General features: G+C 46.6%; 1 protein-coding gene across 11 annotated transcripts in view; it reads left to right on the top strand.

Moving 5' to 3' along the window:
- The window catches only part of LOC4578253 (GATA zinc finger domain-containing protein 16), a 242353-nt gene that overhangs the window by 148076 nt on the left and 67067 nt on the right, over positions 1 to 27210 (top strand). For all 11 annotated transcript variants that reach the window (XM_061654092.1, XM_061654085.1, XM_061654086.1 and 8 more), the window contains exon 3: positions 7231 to 7383. In XM_061654092.1, coding sequence (XP_061510076.1) covers positions 7231 to 7383 — 153 coding nt within the window. The remainder of the gene's footprint in view (positions 1 to 7230; positions 7384 to 27210) is intronic.

Raw genomic sequence — 27210 nt, 5'->3', positions numbered from 1 at the left:
TTAATGATTGGGTTCAAGCAGAAAACGCGCACGCCCCGGTCGAGAAGGTGTGGCGCACCAGGGATATGTCGTCCAGCATAACGCCAGGATGATGTTGCATAAGGATGGGAAGTGCAGCAAAATGTGGGTTGTAGATCGATGATGGGAAGATCGATTCGATCAATGTTTGTCTTAATGGTACACAGGTTTAACATCGCTTTAATGCAGGGGCTTCCTTTACATCCCCCCTCGATTGAGCCACCGATGCTGAAAATCTGTTGCATTATTAATTATTTAAATCATACCACATCCAACGACACAAACGACTGATAAATCAATCGAACTCTGCTAATCGATACCTATCGGCATTGGTCCGTTGAGCAGAATGTCAATATTTATCTTGGCTGGCTTCTACCGGCCCGCTGCCGCCCTCGCCGTGTGACCAGTCTGTGCCGTTAAGTGTTCTCGTAAATTATTCTGAATCCTTTCATCGCGTCGACATTGCCCGCTCGGTTGAGACGAGCGTTACTTCGACTCTGCTCGCTGCAACGCCCTTTGCGCTAATGTTGCGTTAGGCAAAAAGAAGGTGATCATAATTGCTCGCCCGCTCTGCTCTCGGTACAAGATCGGAACAAAGTTGCACGGTGAGATATAACGCAAGAGAGAGACAGAGAGAGAGAGAGAGCGCCGGTCCGACGAGAGGGCCTTAATTAATTTTCATAATTTACGATGAGAAATCTATTAATTAAATTTAAATTGCTAAATCACTAGTGCCTCCACCACGGCACCGATCGAGGTAGAAGTAAAAGAAGGCAAAAAAAAAAATTGGAACGATCGCACATCGACAGCCCGATCGTTGAGCCGCGTGCGTGTCTTGTGTATGTGTCACGAAGAGCCGCCCAAGACGGTTTCGTGCACCGCCGGAGCTACTTTTAGCAGTTGGAGCACTCGGCGTGTGCACCGCAGCGATTGCAGTGTGTGAATTTGGATTTTTTGTGTGTGTACTTTTTACCCTCTTCTAACAAGCACAGAAACAACAAGCTACAAAAAAGGGACAGATGCAAGATAGTGATAAAGTGACGGAGTAGGACTGAGAGCCTCCCCCTCCCGTCGGCTGGGTATCGAAACCATTCACCGTCCAAGACGTAATCGTTTGTGGGGATGAGGGCTAGGGCTGTTTCGTGGGCCTCCCATCGTCAATGCAACGCAGCCTACCACCCACTCGTGATCGTGCCTTGCGATCTGTTCCCGGGTATCTAGATCATCCAGCATTTTGGGACGTTCGAGGCTCATTCGATCGATCCGAAGCGAACGAGTTGATACTTTCTCACGCTTTAATATGATCGCCGAGTGGATGCGTCTAGAGGAGGAGGAGGAGGAGTGTGTCCATTAGCCTAGCCATCGTACGGGCTCTTACTAACGGGCGTGCAAACAAGAGTCGTCCGGCTTAATGTGTGCCACAGAGCGGCTTGGGTACGCCGCATTGATAGATAGCTCCCCTGGTGCCTTTCCGACAAACGTTAGATAGATGGCGCTAGTGGCGCATGTGTGGACGGTATCAGTGAGCATGGTCACATTGAACATTGGAGGGAGACACCCACCATGGTACCACTGTGTAACATAAATATATCTATCAAGATATGCGTATTTTAATCGATTCCTGGTAAATTCCAACCGTTCGCTTCCAAAGCCCGTTTATAGGAAGGTAGGTGCCACACACACACGCTGAGCTTTTCCTTTCCCTGCGGTAGCATTAAATCGAACGATCGATAGCTCCCTACTACAACAAGCAATCTTTGAATTTGCAACACAAGATTTGCCATTCAAATGAGTGCTCAAGCACACCTTCTTCAAAGTGGAACTTCAAAATCCACTCGCTAACCGACCGGAAAGATGGGGGGGAAGTTATGCGTCCCCGTTGTCTCCAAATCGTTCTCTACAAAACCTTTCGGGGAGGGTTTTTACTACTACCCATAATTCCCCCTTACTGCTTCTGGTGCCAAATGCTGATGACTTATGAATTGTTGCTGCGTGAGTGGATGGTTTTGTCGTTTCCTTTGCCGAGTTCCGCGGGCTACCTAAAGGAAAGCGCTGTGCCCGCTTTTCCTTCTAGAGCGCCGAGCGATGTTTATTGATTTCCTTCGGACGAGCGACAACTTCCTCTGGGTGCTCGCCCGCACTCTGGTGATTGTATACTTCTCTCTCCCTCCGAACCGCAGAAAGGGGGAGCTCTTTATAATGTTTTCATTTCGGTTGATGGGCTTTCGGTTTGTTTGTCTGGTTGTGTATGTTTTATTGGAAATCTTAATATCTTGCATCCATTTAGCTCGCGATTGCGTGCGTCTCTCTCCCGACTTCCGGTTGCTTTCGATGTTTAACCTAAACCGAACCTCGTACGGAGGTTTAGGTTTCGGAAGTCGATTCGTGTGTGTATATGGGATCAACGCGGGAGGAACTGCCTGACCATTTTTCTGGGTTTCGTCTGTCTCAATCGATCCCGGAGCAAGGTTTGGGTGAGCTTGTATCTCGGAACAAGCGGCTACCGGAAACCCACTCACTCACCCCGTTCGGTACGATGCTGCGCTGGTGCGGAAGATTGAAACACCATCGGGCAAGGAAACAAATGTCTCGCAGGAGAAAGATTGATGGGTCAAAAGTGCGAGCGCGCGCGCGCCCGCCGCTGTGTTGTATGTTTTCGATTAGGGTTGCCCGCTTCTTCTCCTTCCCCTTCTCCTGCGTGATAAATGCAAAGAAAGAAACAACAGGCGAGTGTGTGGGTCCGTGCTGTAGAGTGGTGTAGCAAAAATATCAAAATAGAGCATACGAGTGTGCGTGTGTGTGGTTTCTGTGCTGCCAGTTCCGGTCCATCGTTATGGGGCGGCGGGCTCTAGTTAGTTTGGGGTTTGTTTGGAAATTTGGAATGACCGGTTTGATGAAATCCGAACAAGACTGGCACTGCTGGGGACGGTGTGCCTCTCCGGTTGGTTGGTCCGCTGCCGTTTGGGCCCTTAGTGCCTGCGCCGTGAAGAATAGCCAAGATCCATTAGTATCGAAAGCCGGCAATCAGCCCTGTCCGGCACATTTATGTGGCAGTGCAGAGTAGAAGTAGGGAGGTTTTTCTCCGTCCATACCCCCCCCGTACCTCATTCCTATGGTGTGTTGGAAGAGTAGCCGTATCCTTCCGGTGGTTGGGCGTTCGTCCCTCCAGCGAACCAAAATCCCAATCCATCGCCACTCCACCAGGCAGTGAAATGGTGTGGAAAATCATTGGACATAGTTTTAGAGAGAACAAATCTCGAGCCATCGGGTAATCCGGCTGCTATCGATGTTTGTGACGTACGAACATGGTACTGGGAAAGGGAGTAGCCCTCGTGCCCTATAGAAGCAAGCATGGAAATAGAGAGAGAGAGATTGGTTTTGAATAATTTGGGTCAAATCATTCGGAAACGATTGATAGTGAGTGAGTGTGTGTGTGTGTGTGTCGATTGTGGTGGACGTGCATGGAAATGGGCTCTGTTTGTGAATTACTCTGATTGATGGAACTCCACGGCCACCAGCTCCTCCGCGCGCGCCCCGGATTTGGCGTTAAATTATGCTGGCAATCATTAAATTATCGCACACCAACGGCGATGCGCATTGTTTGTGCCGTGCGGGAATGGTGCAACCGGGGGATTATGTTTGCGGTTTGGATGATTTTCCGCTTCCGTTCTAGATTGTGAGGTGGAAGTTTAATTTTAATGTTTACCATTAAAATTAGATCATCAGAATCATTATGTTTGTTCTAAGACCGTATGCTGCTGGTACCAATTTGCGAACTGGTTTCAAATGGCTTTTTGTTTATGTAGCCAGTTTATGTGAAACAGAACGTGGATGAATATCTAGTTTGGAATATTGAGCGATCTTATTGAAAAAAAAACTATTAGTAATAATGATCCTTGTTTTGGAAAGAAATCATCAACTAGAAAGTTTGGTTTCAACTCCCACAAGTTCCCGTGGGACTAAACGTGTCTGCTTGGCCAAAGCTTGGCTGTCAATTAGCAACATTCGATTGTGTCGATCACGAAAGCAAAGGTTAATCAATGCACTGCACAGTTTATTGAAGTTAGTTTTTATGACTTTGTCCAGCGTGGAGTTTGCTTGTGTGATTCTCATCTGTAACGGCACGACTCAATCTTGCTCCGACGCAATTGCCGTGACCATCATCCGAGGAGACTGCATCGAAAGATAAATAAGACCAGTGCACGATTACACAGAACCCCTAATAATGTCGTGTTTTACTGGCATCATGTTGACAAAACTATTGCCCAACTGACATGCATTTGATATCCCTTCATATTTTGTCCTGTTTTGTTATGAAGAAAAACCATGTTTACCTCACTGGGCCCCAAACATAAACGACTCCTTCCAGTGCAGTATCTCAAAGGAAAACTATTCCTTTGCTTCGCTGCATCTCGTTCCCTTGGCGCCACAACTCGCGTACGGAATAGCATCAGCAGCGTGTTATTATTTCACCTCCGCACAGTTATCAATTAATCGATGGAAGATTTATGGTCCTGCCCGACGCTTGTTTGCCGCTAGTCTTGCTAGTTGCTGCACACTGCAGAAAGACACACGGTGCAAGTCGAGCAAGTTTGCGGTTGCTCTTTCGTCTTGCTCCAGGTCGTCGCACAAGCGCGACGATCCCGGACGACGATAGGATGCTGGCAAGTCGTTGGGCTTGGGGTTTTTGCTCCGTCCACGATCTCAGCTGACATTCAATCTTTTGCCATTTGAAATTGATTTCTTCTCCCCATATCTATATCTGCTTTATTGCCTCACCGTATGCCACGGAGGTTGAGTTTTTGTTTGCCGCACCGTAGTTGTACCAGTGTCCGCACCCATTCGCGAAAAAGAAAGTTGAGTTGAAAATAATAATTCCGTACCAGTCTGTGTTCCATGTGCCCGCGGTGCGAGATTGAGCGCGAAATACCGGCGACATTTAATCTGGAAAATGGTTCCATTGCACGTTAAATCATGTGCAAATGTAGGCAATTGAATCCGGAGCCCGGCATGCCGTGACCGTGATAGGAAAGGTGGAGCTATTATTTAGTTTGAAAATTCCTCTACCGAAGAGAGACAAAAAAAAGAAAAGATCTTTTCAGGAAATCGACAAGCACACGCACAGCTTTAAACAAAGCAAAATTGAAAGTTTTACGAGAAGTCCACACCCCGCATTCAAGCCGTTGGGGTCGTTGTGGTTTAAAGTGGCCGTTGCCGAGATGAGTGACCTCTTCTCCGTGCTCTCCTTGCGAGAGATGGTAGAGTTGCGATACGGTAAAGCCATTCCCTGGCGCAGATTATAGATTGACCTGGGAACTTGCAGTGGGCGAATAATGCAACGCGAGTCGAATGGGGTCGTCAAATCTGCATCTTGTCGCTCGTCTGTCGTCGCCGCGACGACTGTATGCAGAATGGAAATGACTCACGGACACACAGTTAACAGGGGGGGTAAGGTTTTACGACTCTTTATGTCAATGGAACTGTTGCTGAGGCTGACCTTTTCCGTGCGGATTTGCAATCAATCAGAAGAAGTGATTTTTATAGCCCGATTCCCAGGTGATAACTTTGGATCTTTTATATAATTTAAGTAAGTGTGGGTTGGTGCTGTAAAAAGACAGAAATATCGTGTTTTTGAACGAGTCGCTACACTTTAATTCTTACTTATAATAACTACCCTCCCAAAAAAGAGTTCAATGGAAATGTAACAAGTACACACACACACATACACACACACATGATCGGCCAGGAACGTTGTTTGATTTCGTGCAACATTAGGGAAAAAGAATCATTCCAAGCATCGATTGCTCTCTCGGACAGCAGAAAACCCTCAATAATCTTCTCCCATCACGATCACGTGGGCTCAATAATTTCACGGCGCTTTTTTGTAATCTCTTTTGAAATCGGCTAGCGCATTATGCAATTACCAATCAGCTGCGATCGATATGGAGGCCTATCCATCCATCCATCAGCATTAGTGTTAGTAGTAACAGCAGCAGCAGCAGCAGCAGCAGCGTTGAACTATTCCAACATAGCGCGAGCGTGGCCCACGAGCGCCAGCGTAATTGTGCAGTTTTGTCCGATTTTTCTTCACACTCTCACTTTTTTTTTCCTCTCGTTTGCGCCACTCACACATCAGACCTGGCCACGAGAGGCGAAACGCACGTACCGAATGCATGGACGATGGGAATGCTATTCCCACCCGTTTTCGTTTTCGCTCACCGTGTTCGGTACGTTTTTCCACAATTTCACGCAAAAGCAAACAGCGATAGAGAGGGAGCAAAGCGGCAAGCCCCGCATTACTTCACTGGGGCCTCGGATCGGAGTGATTTTGTTTCATTTTCTGATTAACTCGATTAAAATTATTGCCATTATTCAATTTGTGCTCGCCCGTTGGAAGAGTTTATCTCGTTTTTCGATGGTTTTCTTTGCCTCAGTGCCTCAGCACAGGTGGGTATTTCTCGTGTTTTGGAGGAAAAGGTATGTGAAAATGAAAACAAACGCTCGAAGTATTCCCTTTTCCGGTAGAGGTGAGAAACGGACTCTTTTCTCGGAGTTTGAAAATGCTGTCGTTTTTTTTTTTTTCAATGGTCTCACGGTACAGTTCTCCCATGCGGTATCGGTTCTTGGATGTTTCCTGAGTGAAACATCCGCCACCTATCACCAGTGTTTAAAGATCTCGAACGATTTTTAACACCTTCCAACCCGTCACCCCATCCGTACCAGCACTCTCGCCCTAGAATACGTCCGGGTCCGATCCGATTGAAAGAACAAACCTTTGACGAGATCAGGAAAAACCTGTTTGGCTGAACCGTCCTGAAACTCTCTGTCCCGCTGTTTGTTCGTTTCGGTACGTTTGCCGTCTTGGCGTGTTCCCTTTCCCTTGATGTACCACAGAGCATCGGCTGAGCATCGGTGAGCTTGTCATGTCTCGTTACGACCACCATCACCACCACGCCACGGTATTGCTGGAATGCTGCCGTGATTAAGTACATAGCTGCAACATCTTCATAGTGCCAGAGCGCCGTTGATGGGTGTAACTTAATGGACCCATATGTCTTGAACTCTCTCGTACCGTTTGTGAACGTGCCCTGTCCTGCAGATTGTTTCATGTCGCGTCTCTCGCTTCTTTCGCTTTCCGATTTGTGCGTGTACTAATTGTTGTTTCCGTTTTCATCATTTCTTGTTTTTTTCTTTCTTTGTGACTCTTTACAGATCGCACCAGAGGATGGTTTACCAACGGTGGTGTGTAGTTCCTGTCGTGATCAGCTCGAATCCTGCCATCGGTTCCGTCGGGTGGCTCACAGGACGCAGAAATCGCTCCAGAGCTACCTCAGCTATACGGCAGCACTTGCTGGAAGTGAAGAGGTAAGTCCGGAACGAATGAACTGATTGGGGCATTGAAGACCCCAATAAATCACAATTACACGGCAGATGTCGCTTCTGTAAAGAGTGTCAGCTCATTACAACGCCGTTGAAATCTCATACAAAGGGTTTCAGTTTATTTAAACTCTACAGTATAAGTATGTTGCAGTAAGTTCTTTCCTACCAATGAGTGAAAGATAAATCACCACATTATATTCGGCTCTGAACAACTTGTCATAATTTATCACGGGCCACTGGAAGTGTAGCAATTGACGTCTTTGTTCCCAAAACATCACAAAACCTCTGCAACATTTTGTTGATCCTGGGGCGCCCTGGGGTCGTAACATATCAGACTGCTGATTATCGACTAAACTCAATCAGAAGTAAATTGCGTTCGCGTGTTCGGAATGGTGAAACATTATGCTAAGGATCTAGGACATTGCCGACAGATGTCTGACAATGCGGGAAGGGAGGGGGCGTTAATAGCGGGGAACGGTTTTGATAATACACCAAAGCCACTTCGAGCGTTAGCGTTGTCCTAATTTTCTAAAGGTGTGTATTGGTGTATCGACGTGTATATCAAGATGCCACATTTGACCTCCTTCGAGGAGGTTTATTTAGCTTCACTCACTTTGCTACTGTGCTCCGATGTCCTTAGATTGATTGATGATGTGTTACTACCACACTGAAGGTATTTCAGTATTGGATTCATCGCGTAGCATGTTACGAAAAATCGATCAGGGTGTTTTGGAGTTGCGGATGTGTAAAAGAAAAACAAAAACTAGAGAGAACTTTCTTTTATTTGCGAAAATATAAATGGCAATTTACAACTACTGCAATATTGTATGCGTGATCCTCTTCTAGCTCTTCGTGGATTTATATTAAACTAATATTGTTTCGCTTATACCCTTCGCGAACTGTTACAATCCACCAAAGGAGCGTTAACCGCTTTAGCAATGCTGATGAGCTGGCGCCAGGCGCAAATTGCATTATCAAACGCAGCAAATCTCGCGGACAAAGACCGTGTCAGGAAACCGTTTTGCCGCACGTTGTTGCAGCAACCGGTCGAGCGAAATTGTTAGCCCGGGCGCAATGAACGTTAGAACGTAAATAAATAAATAACTATCACTGCTGGGGCGGAGGAGGAGGAACAGGCGGAACGCGAAGCGTTTTGCATGCGATAGTGCACAACCTAATGCAATCCCGCTCAAAGTACCCCTTTCCTTCTCTCCTTTGGGTTAGGTTGCGACAGACGAGAGTGATGTATAAATACAAACAACATGTAAATATGCATCATTTGAATATCATACTTTCATCCATCCTTCATCCATTTCCCGGGTCAGTGCTTGATGCCGCGAAACACCACCGTTCTGCAACATTCAATTTTCTCTGACCGGCGACGGGAGGCGGGAGCTGCAAGAGTTGCAAAGCTGGATCGTGCAGCAAAGTCAAACCGTAGTCCCGCTGGATGTGTCGGAGCAGTTGTCGGGTTCTTTGTCTCGGGGCTGGTGCGCGATGATTTGTTTCTTTGGCACCTTTTATGGGTTTCCTATAGCTAAACGGGACGGGCAAAGCAAAGTGGCGGCTATATGAGTGTAACGATCTTCAACGGGTTGTTCTTGTTGGGTCGTGACAGTGTGTACTGTCGTAAAAAGCATCTCCCAAGCTTTCATATCAACCCAACAAAACATGGATATCGGGGTTTGGAAGTTGATGGGGAAGATGCGACACTTCTTCAAATATTGAGCAACATTGACGTGTGTTTATGTGACGGAGATGGCACTTTGGTGCAGCGTTCGTATTCGGGATTTTGTTCCGATGCACTTCGCTGAGGGATTAGTCATAGCGGGACGTAGGGAGGTCAGAATGTTGTGTGGCTAGGGAGAGCAAATTCAGCGTTCTAGGATGCAGCATCTTTAGAAACCGCAGAAAACTATGAAATCGTTATTTTCCCATTTCCTCACTATCTACTGCACACTGTTTCCTCTTCTGTGGGTGAATATGTGCATATCTGTGAGCGTTTGTTGGTTCAATGCACTCTGCATTGCAAACGATGTATGCGCACACGGTAAATTTATTGCGCAAATGTTTGCCAACGCTTTAAGGGAAGCTTTTTCTCGTCCCTGTGTTGGTGTATGGAATCTATTCCATGGTTGATTGTCGTATCACGTACGGAAATCATATTTTGATTTATCAAATTTCCTTCAGAATTTGTGAGCAGTGAATAAGATGGTGGACTATAAAGAAATTCAAACCTGATGAAGTTAAAAAAAAAAAAGATGATTTTGGGGTGTCTGAAATCGTATTTGTTGAATTAAGCCGCTAGACAGGACTTTCACCAATCAGTATCATCGCTATCGAGTAACTTGGATAAAAATCTTTATTCTTTATGTTCAAAAATCTTACATTCTAATAGATTTTTCCCCTAAAGATTGATCTATCTTCGGAATTTATTATTTATTCATCTTGCACAGTCGTTGCGTTCGACAGTCTTTGCTGCTATCAATAACATGATGAATCGTTTAAATTTGTCGATGACATAAACCGTAGCTTCGAAGCACGGGAGAAACCGAAACGTCACAACCGTCGAAGACTCGCCAACAAGCTCGCTAACCCTCCTTCAAGCTACCACCGTATGCCCTTAGCGTTTCAGACGTCTCTTCCTTCTTCTCATTGTCCCAAATCCACTCGCTTCACGTTTAGATCCAGATTACGTTTGCGTTACATTTTGAGTTTACCCTCCGCCTCTTCCCATCGGCGAGTCTAGGCATCCTAGCGCGGTAATCATCGTCGCAAGTGGGTGTGACATTCCACGGAATATATTTCTCGAAATCAATAAAGACACAAAATCATCTCCCGGCCATCATGCTCGAGAAGATGGCAGGAGAAGCGAGGGCATAAACCCCAGATGCAGCAACTCCAAAGTGCGCTAGTGCTTGCGAGTGAGGAAAACAAAAAATGGCACACCATTAATCATAATTCAATGTTTTGATGTGTACCGTGCGCGGGAGGAAATGCGAGTGTGGGCGTGGGTGGTCAAATGGATAGAACAACTCTGCTCTGCTGCACGATCTTCGTTCGGGGTTTTTTTTTCCTGTCTTTGACGGATTCGATCCGCATGAAAACAACCTTTTTGCTGTAGGTTGCCTTCACCGAGATGTCTCCAATCGGCTGGAAATGTGTGTTTATGTTGCTTCATTCAGGTTCGGCTTGTTCTTTTTATAATATTTGTTTCCTCTTCAATAACTTGTGATATAGACAACTGTCATCTTACTGACGCCGTTGAAGGGGCCAACTCTCCCACTTCGATAGGAACGGTTGCGTAAGCAATGACGATAATGCTCCGCAGTATCAAAGGGCCAACAGCCCAGTTGATTCCGTTGTTTTCGTCATAACAGCTTGACAAGTTGAGTGCTTTAATGTCTGTGTACAGTTTAAAATGGGAATGATAAAAAATCCACTTGGGATGAATCATTAAATGTTTAACCCTCTTTAATTTCCGACGCAATCTCAAATGATCTTCTTTGTTTACCGTTGATTTCCAGTCATTTTTCCTTTATTAACAACTTCAGTTTCTCCGTAGAAGGATCCACTGTGAAGTCCACGCTCCCGTGGTCTATTTAGCATCTTTGTTTTCCTGCTTCACGAACCATCGAAAACCCTCACGCTCAGATGGCAATGACCGGTAGTAGCTAAAGGGATTGAGTCCAACCCGCCTGCCCGCCCGGACGCGTTAAGCTAAAGGAAGCGGACAGTCGCTCGGGAGTGAGTTCGATTTGCATATTAATTGAAAATTTACTCACCTCAGTTGGACTTCTGGCGCCGGCTGTTCCCTGGGTACAATATGCAACACCTCGGGTCGATTGCATACTCGACATATCGGTTCGGCAAAGCCTATCCAATACCGTTTTTTCCCACCGTACAAGTTTGGGTGTTTATGTCCAATGGAGTTTGAGCAGACCAATTAGTATACTATTTGCAATTCTCATTAGTTGACAGTTTGTTTCTGTTTATTTTTGTAGAGTGTCACTGACAGCACATTAAGGTAAAAGTAGACTTAATAATCGTTTGTAAGATGTGTCAAAGAGACGTTAGGATGTTCGAATTTACATCAGTCAACTATTAAATTTAACCAAATTAAAATGGATGAAGTCTTATCAAACATTCGAAGAAAAGCTATTTTAAACAATTTTCTCTATTCATCAATGCTCGAACCGTAAACATTGGATCATCCTTTCTTCACATGCATACACTCAAACACCTTTTTAACACCTTTTGCTCAGGTGGCAGATGTTGGCGATATTGGAGGACCGAACGCTCGATTTGAATATAATAAACCGGGCCCGAAATTACCTCCACAATCTTATCCCGATCAGTCGGTAACATTATTCACGGTATCTTTCCGCCTCCCCCTCGTCGAATGGCGACGTTCGCTAGCATCGTCCTGCTCGGGGCTAACATCATCTGCCCCGAAACATGACCAAGCAGAAACCATCACGAAGCACCTCTACCTCCTCACTGGACACGATCAAATAAACAAAATACGAAGAAGGGAGAGAGAGAGTGATAATGTACACTCGATAGTTGTTTTAAAAGCAAGCAAGCGAAATGAAAAATGAACGAAACCAGCAATAGTAAAAAAAAACACATTAAAGAAAGGGCACAAGTACACAGAAAATGGCTAAATTTTTGGAGTTCACCATCCGTCAGACGTAAGATGGTGAAACCGTTTCAGTTCGCTGGTCCTTTCCTTGCCGGTGCTCGTTCCGAGAGACCGTTTCGAAATCCTCGTCCAGTCTAGTCAACACCAGGGGCAATATCAGGCAAAATGGGTTGCCTCATTCCCCTCCAGCCCCTTGCACAAGGTGCTGTGTCAGGCACAAACTGTACCGAACTCTGAAGAAAAAAGGGTTTCGCTACGCGTTCGGTCATCAAATTTAATTAAAATTACATCCAAACCGTTGCCGGGCTTCCCCACGTTGCCCGAAATGACTTTGTAGCTGCGCCGTGTGTGTATGTTATCAGAGTAAGAAGGAAAGAGAAATATCAGTTAAGAGGGGGAGGGGGAGGGGTGGGTTACACGGTTGCGTGGGAGGAGCGCGATAGATTTGGATCTTTTTCTGAGGGAACAATGGGCTCATAAAAAAAACCTCCGCTGTATTTGGTGGACCCTTAACGCACCTTTTGGGAGTTGGAAAGTGCTGGAGAGGGAATAGAGTACATTCAAATTTTTGCGTAGCTCCTCCGATAGCTATCCAATAGAGTCGGGCACTTGTGAGTGAGAGCTCGCGGGCGCAACCTTTCGCCTCCTAATGCTCTCCCCATGCATTGGCGGGCCTGTCACGCTGCTTTTTGTGTGGGCAGTAAAGCTGTTAACTGGAGACGATGACGGTGGTCACGGGAGGAAGGAAGAAAACATCGCGAGCAGCAAGAACTTGTCACGTTTTCATTTTTAATGTTATTACCTTGCCTCGGATCGGTTAATTTCTCACCCGTCGCGACCGATAAGAACGCTCGTTTTTTTTCTTGTTGTTCAAGACGCGTTGCGTAAAGTGTAGCGCAAAATGTCGTGCCGAATGATGCCTTTCCTTATTAAGAAGATAAATAAGGAATGAAAATGCGATAGAAGAGGACGTTTTGCTTCCCAGGAGTTTGAAACACACCGTGATAGTAACACGACTTTTGCCTCCAAACCATGCCAACGATCGTACCCGATAAAGAGATCTCCTACCTCCTACCCTATCGGCATTAATTAATTGCTCTCGATTCATTAAGTGCTCTTCCATCGCGGGTCATCACGTGGTGTTGGTGGAAAACAGAGCTGTTAAAACCTACCTCGATCGTGTGCAAACCCTCTCGGTGGCGGTCCCTCGGTTCACCTCCTTCCGAAATGCGTTCATCAAAGATAAATATGAGTTGTCACGAGCGGTCTATTGGGACCATCGATCGTTTCGCCAAGGCGCACGGCGCGATGCTATTTTAAAAATCGATCCTACCAACGGCATCCGCTTTTGCGACAAACTTAACGATACATGGAGACGAGATCCTCCCTCGCGTCGAGCGGGTATGATTTACGTGCCGGCGATGATCTAGATTCGTGTGTGAGAGCGAGGTGCCTTAGCTATTAAGAAGCACTGCTACATGGCGCACTGCAACTGCACCTAAGAGCAAGAAGCAGAGCATCGCTGTGCGTCGCGTGTGAGTGGATGGTCAAAAATAAATGACTGTAACGCATTTTGAATCATTCACCTTCGTTGGGAGCTGTGGAAAGGAATTGGAAAGGGTTGTAGGGTGAATCCGGTACGACCAGTTAGCTTAAATATCGCTTAACTAGATCTTCAGAATATCGCTTCCCTCCTCATTACGCGACTTCTATCGGTAAGAGGCGCCATTTTTCATTCAGAACCCATCCCATTCATTCCTCCAGGCGTTTTGGCAACGCATTAATGGGGTAAATATCCACTGCTAGAGTGCGGGAGGTCCCACACAGTTTGAAAATTATAGTTTATTTACCATCCCGAATCACATACATCCACCCTCACGGACATTCGTCTGCGCTGATTCCTCCAAAATGTATCACACAAATCTCGATGCTCACGGATCAACCAGGGATCGCGAACGGCCGGAGTATTGGGAGGTGAAAATACGATTTTCTATTAACAATCAATCACTGTTCTGATCCACATAGGCCACACCGGTACATCGTGCATATATTCACTTCCACCGAACGGCGATTTATCATGTGTTTCTTCTTCTGGCTGGAACTTTTTTAAGCGGGAATGTAACATTATAGACGAGTCGGATGAGCAGCGCTCTGTCAAATGTAGTCAGTGCAACGCCCCTTCTAAACGCCCACATCGGGTGCCCATATGTGTGCCGGTCGCGAGGTTGTAGGGTGTGAGCGGAATCCATCATTCGGAGTATGAAATGTGAACTCGTTTTTCTTGGGAAGGAATAACTTTTCCGGTACACACATTCGGCGCGCGTAAACCGTTTACCTTCGCCTGTGGGTTCTTCGCGAACGTTAGGTCGGTTTATTTGATTAGCTAGCCCCGCGGAAGCTGCGCCGGTCGTAATGGTGATGGGAGGAAGTGTGGTCTTCCGAGAGGTCGATGCTACTCCCACGCGCTGTTTGATCGACCGTGTATAAGACCGAGTTTGAAGAATCGATGATAAAGCGTAGAAAGTTTGAGCCACGGTGGTGGTTAAGGAAGTTTTTGGAAGAGTCAAGGATGAATGCAAAATGCTTGTCAGTTCATTGCTCCATTTAAGCTTTTGTCATAACATAAAGTTTCTCAAATCGAGTGAATGTAAACTTTTGAAGGTTATTGGATTTTGATTATGTTTGTGTTGGGATAGTTTGTTTGGAGTTTTTAGATTGGATACTAAGTTCAAGGAGCATTCTACGTCTAGGGATCAGTTTTTAAACAAATCCGATTCGAAGGGCCAAACATTGTATAATGCACCAATAAATATTAAATATTCAGTTTTAGTCTCCAAATTAAAAAATGACGTTTTCACCTAGAATTTCTAGCCATGCATAAATAGTTAAAATTTTCTTCACTCTACTCTCCACTGCAGCTTTTTGATCGTGTGCAATTCGTAGTATAATAAATTTGCCGATTTCCTTAATCTGATATCCGCAATAGTATCGCATCTTAAATAGCTTTTCGTTGAGTTGAATTATCGCAACCCCAAAGGTTCCCTTTTTTGGATACTATCCTCAGAATATCTTCCAGAGCCATCTTCCACATCCTCAGGCTCTAGAACCGAGAGTGTAATGTCATAACAGCAGGCTGTGCGCTTTAGTGCTCTGGTTCGCGCTCCCTAATAATCGGCCAAATGGCAGAGTGTCCCAAAGCGTACGTATATGTGTGAATGTGTGGATTGCTTTCATTTCGCCCACTGAGCCGCCGTCTGCTGTAGTCTCCACCACCGAACGCACACCATGAACACACTCGGTGCGTTTATCACAATTTATTGGCACTCTAATTGGCACTAATTCATATGTTTTTATCGCTTCAGTCATTTTTAAGCTGACGCCGACCTCTTTTCCACCGAGAGCGGGGTAACTCCGGCCGTCCGGCGTCGTGTGGTGGAGAGCAGGAAAAGTCGTGCATCGTCTAGTATCGGGGTGCAATCGACCGTCAGCAGTGCGCTGTGCGCGTTCGCCTCGTCGCAAACGGTTTGCAAGAGGTTGACGGGGGTTCCCATAAGTGCAATTACAGAAACTACCACCACAAGCCATGGCTAGAACGGCGCGCTATAAGACCCGCTAAGTAGTAGTGCCCAACCGGTACAACCGCTGCATCGAACGCTACAGTTCATCCCTTGCGTAGGCGGTCGCTGATGGCGACGAACGTACGCAAAATGTCGCCACAACGCCACCAATGGGCCACAACACCACACACACACACGCATGCAAGAACTCTGTTGGTTTGTTTGGTGGAAGTGTATTGCCGAGGATTCTCGGCGTTCGTTACGAACCTCAACTGCAACACCCACTGCGCCTGCCTTTGCTCCATCTAAGTTGTTTCTGTTTGGTGTCTTTGCTGTGCGGTGTATGTGCTGGCTTTAATTTAATCTTGGCTTCGTTTCGATATCAAAACTCGGGAATCGAAGGGAGCAACCGTGGACACGGTGGAGGATGGCCATATGCTTCAGCATTTTTATGCGTTCAAGCGATAAAGCGAGGAGACGACTGTCCGCGAGTGCGAGCGCGTGTACGGATTTATGGAAATGGAAACAACGGCCAACAAAAGGCGCAGGGAGACCTGAAAACGGACCTGCGGGGGAGTGTAGTTTCGCAGTAAGCACGGCTGCGGAGACTGCTGCAACTGCTTACCTTTCGCGCCGGTACCGAAGCTTATCGGTACCGTCGAGATCTAGGACGATTTTTCACGGCAATCCAATCACGAGCGTCGTTTTGCCCCGAAGTGGCGGGGAAGAGAATGAAAATGAGCGTCCCCAGCGGAGGAGAGTTATATTTGCATGATCATCCCAGTATGGCAATAGTGGGTTATTTTGTGGAACCAGGTTCATCCCCACTCGGGCCGCCTTCCTTCTTCCTTCATCGGAGCGGCCCATCACGACAGTGCGATCGTGCGCGAGCGTTTTGAGCGATAAATTAAACATATTTGCATATAAACAAGAAATCACTTCTTGTTGTCCCTTTTCCCCCCGTTTGCGGGATGATGGTTACTGTTGGTTAGGGGTATAGTCAGCGGAGAGGAGCTTCTGGCGCTCGCTATCAGCGATGGACGAAAATGTTTCATTTACGGTGAGTCATGATAGCGGCGGCAAGCACCGTGTGGAGCATTTTGTGCTTGGAGCGAAATGAGATCGTGCGCTTAAGTAAATAGAGCCATATATTTTTAGAGATTTCAACGTTAATTGCTTTCTGCATGGAGACGTCATTTGCGCTACCGCTATTTGAGGAAAGCGTTTGCAGAACGCTTGTGGCGTTTAACTCCATTTATACAGTTAAATATTGAATTGCCGTGGGGAGGGGATTTGAAGAGTAAATAATTTTGAATAACATATCAGTTTTTGATATTCCACCTGGGATTGGTTTACTTTGCTGTAATATTTATGAACTATTTTTGCTAAGCTTGGTTGTTTTTGGTCTTAACAACACTGCAACAAAGTAGCGAATGGTATGCGTTTTGCTATTGATAGACAACTAGCGCATACGTGTCGTTGGCAAGAGCATCGTTAAATCTCGATAGAGCTACATCAACAAGCATAATCACCGAGGCGCGTACGAGTTTGTTTAGGCTATCAAACCCGATTAGAGAAACCGTTTTACTGCACACACTCCCAGCCATTTAACCATCTGCAGCTGGTCGTTCGTTTACTTCGATACCGTATCCGTTTGCTGTTGCACAATCACTTGTGAGTGTGCAATTTGTGCAAGAAGAAAAGCTATTTTCATTTCACACAACCGAATTAGCTTATCGATAACAGCATTGCTGCAAGCGGCCTCGAAGCCGAAGTTGCCAGTGGCAAGAATCGAACGAATCGTATCGGTTTGCCGTACAAAACTACTGCAGCCTCCTACAGTCCTTCCTCTGCTCTGCCCAACAACCAAGATGATAAATCGATGTCACATTCTTCACTTATTTTGCTGCAGCTTCACCACCACCAGCCTCGCCGCTGCCGCCGAGGCCGAAATGCCTGAAGACGCGATTGCAATTTCAAAGGCCACAGTATAGAAGATTGCAGTTGTCTGATTTATCGAACCGGTGGGGTCGGATGCGGTCGGTTGCAATGTGGCAACTGGCACACTGATAGTGTAGTGTGCTTGCAACGATGCTATTTTTAAACCTTTTCCCTACTCTCCCTATAAGCCTATGCCCTAGCTAGCGCTTGGTCTATTTTATCTTTGCTGTTCAGTTTTTCCTTGTCAGATACAATCATCGTGAGCTTCTTTATCAACTGCTGTATGTGTGAGTGCATGTGTGTGTGTGTGTGTGTGTGTGTGTGTGTGTGTGTGTGTGTGTGTGTGTGTGTGTGTGTGTGTGTGTGTGTGTGTGTGTGTGTGTGTGTATGTACTACCAGCGATGGCGCAGTACGGCTAATGGGGCACTTTTTTTAGCACCATTCGCCAGTGTAGAATCGCTGCAAATGCGACACAATGTACACGCTGCACACGTCCGAACATGGTGCAGAAATTGAGAAATGCTCTGTAATATTTGTGTGTCCCCTCGCAACCGTACCCTGTACGCTACAACCCCTGAAGCAATAGGAAGCGGCAATAGTTTCTGAGGACGAATTTTGTTGTTGCTCTTGCTCCATCTTCTATCGTGCAGAAAATCACATTTAACAGCTTCTCGCGTGGTGTGCTGTCCCGTGGTCGGTCACCGAGTTTGGCGAGTTTGCTGCGCAAGTACGTTCGCGGATGCAGTATGGGGATGCACCCGGTCAATTGTAGAGCAGCGACCGGGCAATCAAAGCATCATCGTTTCGATCATCGGACCGATTCGAATCCGATCCAATTGGACCGAATGGCCCCCGGGAGCACTCTGCCCTGACTGTGTGCGATAAGCGAATAAAATGCAGCCGCTTGCGGGCGGCGCTGCATTTGCCGTTTCCGTGCGCTAGAAGAAAGGGGGGAGGACATGATTGACGCGCAGTGACCCAGATATCGAGAAGGTTATTTTTTGTTTGTTTGGTTGATTTAATTGTAGCGCGGGTCACGAATCGAAGTGGGAGAGCAAAATGTTTCATGCTGAAATTGGCAAATGTATCTCGGGCAATGAGCAGACGTTTGAGTCTTGTTAACGATAGAAAAGAATATGGGAGTGTTGTGCTTTATGAATTTATTTGGATTTGATACATTGTTGCGGATATGTTTTCAAGATCAAAATCAACTCAAAGTTTTGAATTGTAAGATTATTTCCATGAATCCCTCAATGGAAATTTATTTGAGCCAACAATTGAATTCTGAATACGAATCACGATTTAGAATATGATATTATAGTTTTAAATCCAAATATTTTAGTTCTTCGAAGCTCCATGAACCCTAGAAGATATTTAGTATTCTGGCCAATTGCATGACTTGATTAATTTTGATAATGATCCCTATTAATTTTCCCAGAGCTTAAACATCAATCCAAACTATTTATTGAGAAATTTAAAGCAGGCTCCCTATTCTTTTTGGAAAAAAGGTCCTAAGCTCCTTCATTTTCCCAGGAATTTGTATTTTCAATATCTTCAACTATTAGTTTGTTTATCTATTTTTTTGGGAATCAAACAAATTTTCTCAAAATTGGTTTATTTCTAACTGTGAGAGTTGCAAAATTAATATTAGGTCCAACAACAGTTGTTTTATAACATTTTGTTACATTACAATAGCACTTATTGAAGATAACCAAAGCCATTTCAAACCTAACCTGATTTGTGTTGCTTCAAAGAGTGTCTATTTTTGAAAAAATGAAACACATGATCCCGCATCAGAGACGTACTTCTCATTCTAATTATTTCTACTTCGACACGACCTTTCCCGACATCTGGGGCGGGGTGGCAAAATGAAACACAAACTTGAACGAAACAAAAAAAAAAAAAAGAACGCATATTCCGCACGCCAAATGGTCCGCACGAAGTTCTCTATCAGATTGCAAAATAAAGCAAAAAAACCCCTGCTGTACGTTTTTCCCCGGTCGGTAGCCCAGGCGTCATAGCCGACAGTGTGCGCCTGCGAAAAGATCAGCGGCCGAGTAATATGTTCATTATCAAACGGTCCAAATCTCATTTGCTACCAACCATGCGTGTTGTGCGCCGCAGGTCACAAGTGGGAAACGGGGGCCCCGCTGTGTTGCATCGCACACCGAGCAAAAGATTTTTCCGACCAGCAGTCAAAGTCCCCCGCCGATCGTAATCAACGCCAAAGCCACCGCCATGCTCTGGCGGTATAGGGGATGAGTGTCGCGGGGGTAGGGTAGCACGGGAAGTTACTGGTGCATCGTGCAAGTCAGGCCGAACGAAAGAACGGTGTCGTCGTCGTCCATTGCCGCGGCCTGATAAATTGCAATCCAGATGTTTTTAATCTATTTAAAGAATATTTTATTTCACTTCCTTTCACGGTTGGTCGGTTCTTGCTGCACAAGGGGTTGGAAGAAAGTGGGGATGGCGCTGATGGGGGGCAGCACCGCGAGAGGGAGGCTTCTGATGAGAAGTGCGCAGCGTCAGCTTCCTGGGTTCTGCGCGTCTGATATCATTCCGTGCACATCGCACAACGGGTACATTTGCATCCGGTCGTATCTTTACCATTCCTGGTGGTCTTCGGACCGGATCTTCCCCGCAGCGAAGCTGCATTATCAGCTGCATCGGGCTGCAGAAGGTACGGATTCACTGTACAAAATGGAAGCTCCAAGATATCAGGTGCTCTTGTCTCGTGAAGAATTCTGCAGAGTTCCATGCAGTTGCCACACCAACTTATTGGAGAACAGAGAAGAGCCGCAGTGCACATCGATTCTTTGAATGCTCCCAAGGTTCCTGGTGCTGTAAAGTGCATCTGTAAAGATCAGAGGTTGAACACACACACACACACGGAAAGAGAAACGCACACCATACGCCCCAGCCGGTAATGTGTCAAGAACATCCGGTAGCAGGGAAAAATACATTGCACCGCGTGAGTGGTGCAACGGCGTCTCTCCCTTTGCGGGGAAAACTCGTGGAGAAGCAGCGGCAGATAAAAATATCTTCCTTTCCACTTGTCCAATCCTCTCGCCCATGGTTTGGTTCTTTTCATGGTAGGTGGTGGTGCGCTCTGGACTCTTACATGTGTGCACCATTCGGGCTGGGTCTTGTGTGCCTTTGGTGTGTGATTCGTGTTAATGATTATCTTGAAGGGGGGATTTTTCTAAGACACGCTCACACAGCTACACAGGTCGCTATCGCCTTGTCAGTCATTAGCACATACTGTGCTACCGTACATGGCAACGGAGCTGCTAGAAGAACACTGCTGGAGTACCTCCGCCTTTGTACGTCGTTCGATGCCTACCCCTACTGTGTGCAACAAAATTATTGTGCAGCTCGGTACATCCTACGCACGTTGACGCTATGGTACGACGAACCTGTAGCTGGTGTGTTGTCTTATCCTAGATATATATATACACAACCGTTTCCAAGTAAGTCCCACCCTGGCCAAGACAAGTGCTGTGCATCTTGTTACTTCTCCCCTGCATCTTCGCGATGATCTTGCTGCCGACGCGCTTTCGGAGCAACCGAGAGAACCTCAAAACCTAGACAATCTTCCCTTTTTTGCTTTGTACTTATGATGAAATATTTATAAAATGACTCAACGCTGTGTGCTGTTGCGCCCCCACTGCTGCCGGGGAACAAAGTAGAGGGTTGCCCGGCGATAAACGATCGTGCGTGCGTTTGTGTGTGTGTAGGAGCCGGAAAACCGTCCAACTCACTTGATTCACGTACGCGGCGCGGTTCAATTCGGGGCGTATTGGTGGATATAAATTTAAATGGGGCTCGAAAATGACACAATATAATCATTTCAAGAATGTCTCGAGGCACCGCCTTCCGTGGCGGTTCTGCTGCCGGCGAAGACATTGGCGGGGGGCGGATGGGGTGATACAGCGGCCGCGCGGAGCTTGTTAGCTGAGGCTGAAATTATTCATTCACTACACGCACTCCATTTATGGAAGTTCCAGGGTGGAGAAACAATCGGTCGAACCACGGTTGTCATTTCGCACCGTACGGCCCAAATTGTGTTCGTCCCTTTAACGGCTTATGGCACTCGCGATCGATAGGGTAGTGATCTTGAGGTCATCGTCATTGCAGGAACAACACGGTGTGACACCATAAGTAACGGAGCTCTGGACGTTGTTTTATTGTCAGTCTCAATTGAGTCTAGAACATGGAAAAGGAAGTCTCTCTCAGGTGTTGTATTTGCATTGTTTGTAGAAGAGAAGCACAACTCCAATGCTAAAATACACAGCTTTGATGATGATGATGATGTGGTGAATTATTGGTAGTAAAAAGCTTACCATTTAATAGCCCCGTGGAGTTGATCACGATGGCCAACAGAGGAGCACCTATTGTGCCTTCGCCTTAATTAATATTTGATAAACACCGCGCGATAGGGCGGCAGAAAGGGGAAGTATCATTGTATCAGCTTCGAAGTGCCCTTTGTTGGAGGAACATTTAAATTTGTTAAATCACCATGCAAAAACCGAGCCTTTTAGCGTCATTTCGATCGTGATCGTTAAGAACCGAAGCTGACGGGTAGGGGGGGATTCGTTGAACTCTTCCGTTGGTGCGCAGAACAGAGGAACATTGCTTTCGCCGTCGGGTTGCCTCATTCGTTAGGCATTTTATCTGTTTCGAACGATCGGGTTGGATCAGGCCACCCTACCACCCCCCCCCCCCCCCCAACCCCTTCATGCGTGCGTTGTGTCTTTAGCATATTATCACACAATCACCACTTATCATTCGCAGCCAGTCATCATCATCGTCATCATCAGCATATCGTTTGTGTGTGTGTGCGCGCGCGCGCAGGGGGTTATATGGTTTGTTACACGGTGCGGTTCTCCTTCTCCAGGAGGTTCAACGATTCTTTGGCGTTCGGTAAACTAACCCCTCATCCCTTCCAACACCCATCTCTTCCACTGTCTAAAGTGGTAGAATGAATGACAAGATGGATTTTTATGCGCGCGCGGTGATTGACCGCGACGCCACGCTAAGATACGGCGGAGAATGTTCCTGCGTGCGTGAGTGGTACGTGCGCGCGCGCACTGGTGTATGCAAATTGCCGCCATCGACATCGTATCACCACAGTGCCCGCGGTCGGTATGGCTGTGTGGCAGGGATGATCGTGGTGTGATTTGTGCGAGCGATGGTTCGCGTTTTGTTTGCACTCATCCTCCTTGAGCAAGCGCGTTGCTTCACTCGAGCGCTTACGAAAAGTTCTGCCCTCTTTTGCGTTTCTTTACGTTCAGATTTGAATGTTAATTTTAAGAAGATAATACTTTGTTGTGTTGAAATGTATTCTTGAACTTGTGTATGAATATTTTACTTCAGAGCGCGAAATCTGTCTATTAGTACTCATTTTACATTTCATTCGTCCTATTTTTTGAATTAAGTATTAATGAAACTTTTGAAACATAACACTAACGCTGTGTTGTATTTAAAATTGAATGCACCGATTTCGAGACACAAGAACGGCTGCAACTTCACTCGCAACGATCGACCAAGATGCAAGTGTGGAGGCCCTGCAAAGGCACGGTCATATCGCTGTCACGGTTAGGACGTCGCGTTTGGGATTTTTATTACACATACGTACAAATGACGGATACAGAGATAAAGATAAACAATAAACACCGTGGCGTGATGATGATGATGACGATGATGATGATGATGATGTGGCTGGATCGTGTGGGCGCGCGCGTACAGTTCTTGGCAAAGCGAGAAAGGGCACACGAATTGTTTATGTCTGGCTGAGCAGCTCGTCTGGCACACACACCACCCACAAGAGGAGGAAAGGAAAGGGGGCGATGAGGAGAAGCCCTCGGAATGCCGCGAGCTGTGCAACTTCGCGCCCATCATTATGGGATGCTAATCTTCCCACACCAATGCATTCGCGTGCGCCAGCATTTGGTATCGATACGATCGCACATATGCATTTATTATTATTGCACATACTGTAAGCATGCTTGTTGTAAGACACAGACCTACACAGGGTGGCGCAAGGACAAAATCACGTGTAGGCGTTTTGGAGAGAGAGGGTGGCGGTATGGTGATTGCATTATATTTGTGTATGTGTGTATGCATATTTATTTCCCGTTTTATCAAGTCACTCACACACACACACAAACATGCACACAATCGAGCAAACTGATATCGAAGGTAGAAAAAAAATATGCACAGGAAGTATGCTGAGAAGTAGGCAGCACAACCGCCTCGATGGCGTCAAAAACAACCAACCCCAAAACGCGTACAACGTTCGCGGGGATGGAGGAAGGGGAGGACAGATTAAGAAATGTCGTAAATCATCCGCACACACACTCACACACACACAGTGCAACAGCAGCAGCAGCAGTCAAGCAAAACCTTCTTTCTGCTCTTTTTTTTCTCGTTTGCGTCTTTCCACGCGCCTTCAAACGTTGGTCGGCTCCGTTTCACAGGTGATGGAGCACTCCTCCTCACCTCAAGAGGTTCCTTCACCAGGCGTACCAGGCCGAAGTTTTCCTGCCCCCGTACGCGAGCACAAGGTGACATAAAAGCTTATCAGATTATGATGCAGGCGAGAAAACATGCTCTTTTCGCCGTCAAATCATGTCATAGGCAGAAACACACATACGCCACTTTCTTCGCCATGCTTTTTTTTTGCGCGTGGAAATGAACGCGCGTGTGTGCTGTGCGTCTGAGTGTGGCGTAAAGCTTCACTTAATTTAATTTGATGCTAAAGAGCAGATTGCTTCGGTGCACAAGGTGTTGTTGTTGTTTGCTGCGAGGATAGGAAAGATAGCTCTTACCCGAGCAAGGTTTTCCAACGCGGCAAGAGATATTAAGGCTAAAGAGGCAAAGACAAAAGACGGTCTATAAGTTATTTATTTGCGTCTTGAGTGTGCCTTTTTTTGTGTGGAGATTTTCCGCTCTGCCAACAGGACAAGGAAACGTCTTCACAAGAAAGCGAACCGAGCACACCGACACGTTGACAAATTGTGTCGGCCGTTCGGTGGATTAGCTATTAGGTCAAAAGTTGTACCACAGACCGTCGTCCCCGAGCGTTGCCGGCAAAGTTAAAAAGGTAACTTTGTTACACGAACTACATTAAAAGATTTGCCCGTCCGTTGTTGCGTTTGGTCGCCGTTGTTTCGCACCATGCTTCGCGAACTAATCTTTTGCCAAACTTTGTTGATGTTCAATGCGTGAACCTGCGCGTGTTCTGGTCGATCTTAATGCTCTATTTTCCTCGGTTCTTGCGTGTTTTCTCTCTCTCTCTAATCGAACTAAGCGGACTAAATTCTGCTGCCAAACCGAAAAGCCAAAACCGGGAAGTGGGTTCGTGTCCCATTGACTCCCCCCCCCCCCCCCGCCAAGTGCGCATCGTATCGATTCTTGTTGGAAAACGCCACCGGTGCGAGAAATGTTCGGGATTGTCCAGCTTGGAGACGGAACCGGAGCAAAAAGCGGTGGTTTGGCCCGAAAGTCTGCAACTACAATGGTTCAATTTATCCTCGTGCAGGGATCGGGACGGGAGCACATGTTGTGGGCACGGTTTTCGAAACGGAGGAAGCATTCCAAAACCTTTTCCAAAACCACAGCCGAGGAGGAGATGGAGGAGGAAGAAGGGTACCGTGTGCTTGTCCAGAGCAGGACAGAGAATAATGCGCCACGGTTAATACATTCATAAAAATCAATGATTTATGGGGATCCGGTGCTGATTTAAATATAGATTAACCGTTGCGCGAGCCTAATGCAGTGCGAGCTGTGGTCGTTGTCCTCCCCCCCTTTTGCTCGCCTTTACTCGTTGCCGATGAAACCGACCACCTTCCCAAGCACTACAAACTGCACACAGCTGCACAGTTTTCCTTCCCACACCACCAGCACAGCTCCACCGTGCTGGAAGGGTGGAAAGTTTAATCCGCTTCTGTTGTTTGGGCAATTGTGTGTGTGTTTTTTTTGGGGGGCAAGCGAATCGAACGCACTAAGACGCCGATTTGAATAAAACAAAAGAGGCGGATTGTTCACGGCCCACCAGTGCCGGCCCGATGGCGTTATCGGGACTGGTAAAATAATAAAAGCATTAGAAACAGCATGAAAAAAACAAAGCCCCACAAAACGGAAAACAATCCACCGTGGCCGATCACAGCAGCAAAGAAAAAGAGGAGGTTTAGGCTTTAAGTTAGTTTGGTGTGAGATTACCAGTTTTGGGTTAATTTTATGTTCGTTACACGATCGTCAAAGTTAGCTAAGGCTCGCTCGCGCACAATTTTGGAACTACTCAGAAACTTTGGATAGCTTTATGTGAAGCTTGAGCCACAGAACGAAACGCTCTGCGAGCGGATGAAAATGCTCTCCGATGGCTTTTTGAAACCCCGGAACAAATTCAAGAAGCCACCGTTCGTCGCCTACCCAAGTCGCCAACTCCAATATGCCGCTGCCATGTTTATGCCGTTTTGCACCTGATCTCGTGACGACGACGACGGCGAGCAAGACGAAGCAGCAGATATTGACTGACCCGGACCACTGAAGAGAAGAGCCCGGATTCGGTTCCATTCGATTAACCCTCCGGTCGGCAGGGGGGGGGGGGGGAGCAGACTCGCGTTGCGTTTGGCTATCTGTTTGCCCGCTCTCAGCGCCCCGCTAGCAAGCTGTTGCGGCTTCCGAAAGTCAAAAAAACAGATGCAGTCTCGGTGGTGGTTTTGGAGGGTCTCGTCTCTCTATCGTCGATTGAGCTTTCTTTCCAATCCGTTTGTCGCACACACACATTCGTCTTGAGGCAACAGAAGCGCCAGAACCTTTTCTTTTTTTCTTCTCCAGCGCAAGCTGAAGCGAGTGAAGATCTTCATCGGGATCATCGTTCGGCCGTTGAACGAACGAACGTTGACTTTTGTGTGCTGTTTGCAGCAGGTGGGAACGATCCGATGCAGCGCTGCTGCTGCTTATCCACCCGGCTCGGCTAGAAGGATAATCAAACCGCAGCTGTGTGCGGGATAAAGGAAAGCAACAACAGGGAAGCCCGTTTGGGGAGGATTTTGATGCCTTTTTTTGTTCTTCAATATTATTCTGATTAGTGCCGGTTAATCGGTGTCTGTTTTGTGAGTGGAACAGTCGCCTTTTTTTTTTTGCTCCGTGCTTCAGCAGCGCTCCAGTTACTCTCCGCGCTGAACCTTATTGCCCCCGCATTTAGGCGTGTCGTTACGTTCCGTTCCGCATACAAAAAAATACACCCCCTCCCCCAGCTCCCGACCATGTGCGACAGGTGCATCTATCATAAGCTTCCGTTTTTGGTTCTGGTAAGCGTTGTTGTTTGCCTTTGCTTCTTCCATTCCGTGCGTGTGTCTGCTCAAATAAATGTCTTATTTTGACATTTCTGTATGCGTTCGATCGACCCGAATGTTTGACGGGAAGAAAGGGCAGACAACGGCAAAACGGGAAGAGCTTGTCTCGCACAGAATCATCGACTTTGTGTCCCGGCTTTGAAGGGAGTGGGTAGAGGAGTGAAGATCAACCCCCGGCCCAAAAGGAGGAAAGCATTAAATTTCATGAGTTTCAGTTTTATGATGTCGTTCGCTCGTGTGTGTGTGATACGATTTAGCAGGGAGGTGCTTCCCGGGGCTTCTGAACTAAGGATTTTTTGGTTTGGTT

This window comes from Anopheles gambiae, chromosome 3 (genome assembly GCF_943734735.2).
Source record: "Anopheles gambiae chromosome 3, idAnoGambNW_F1_1, whole genome shotgun sequence".
In the NCBI taxonomy this organism is placed as follows: domain Eukaryota; kingdom Metazoa; phylum Arthropoda; class Insecta; order Diptera; family Culicidae; genus Anopheles; species Anopheles gambiae.
This window is presented reverse-complemented; position numbering and strand designations above follow the sequence as displayed.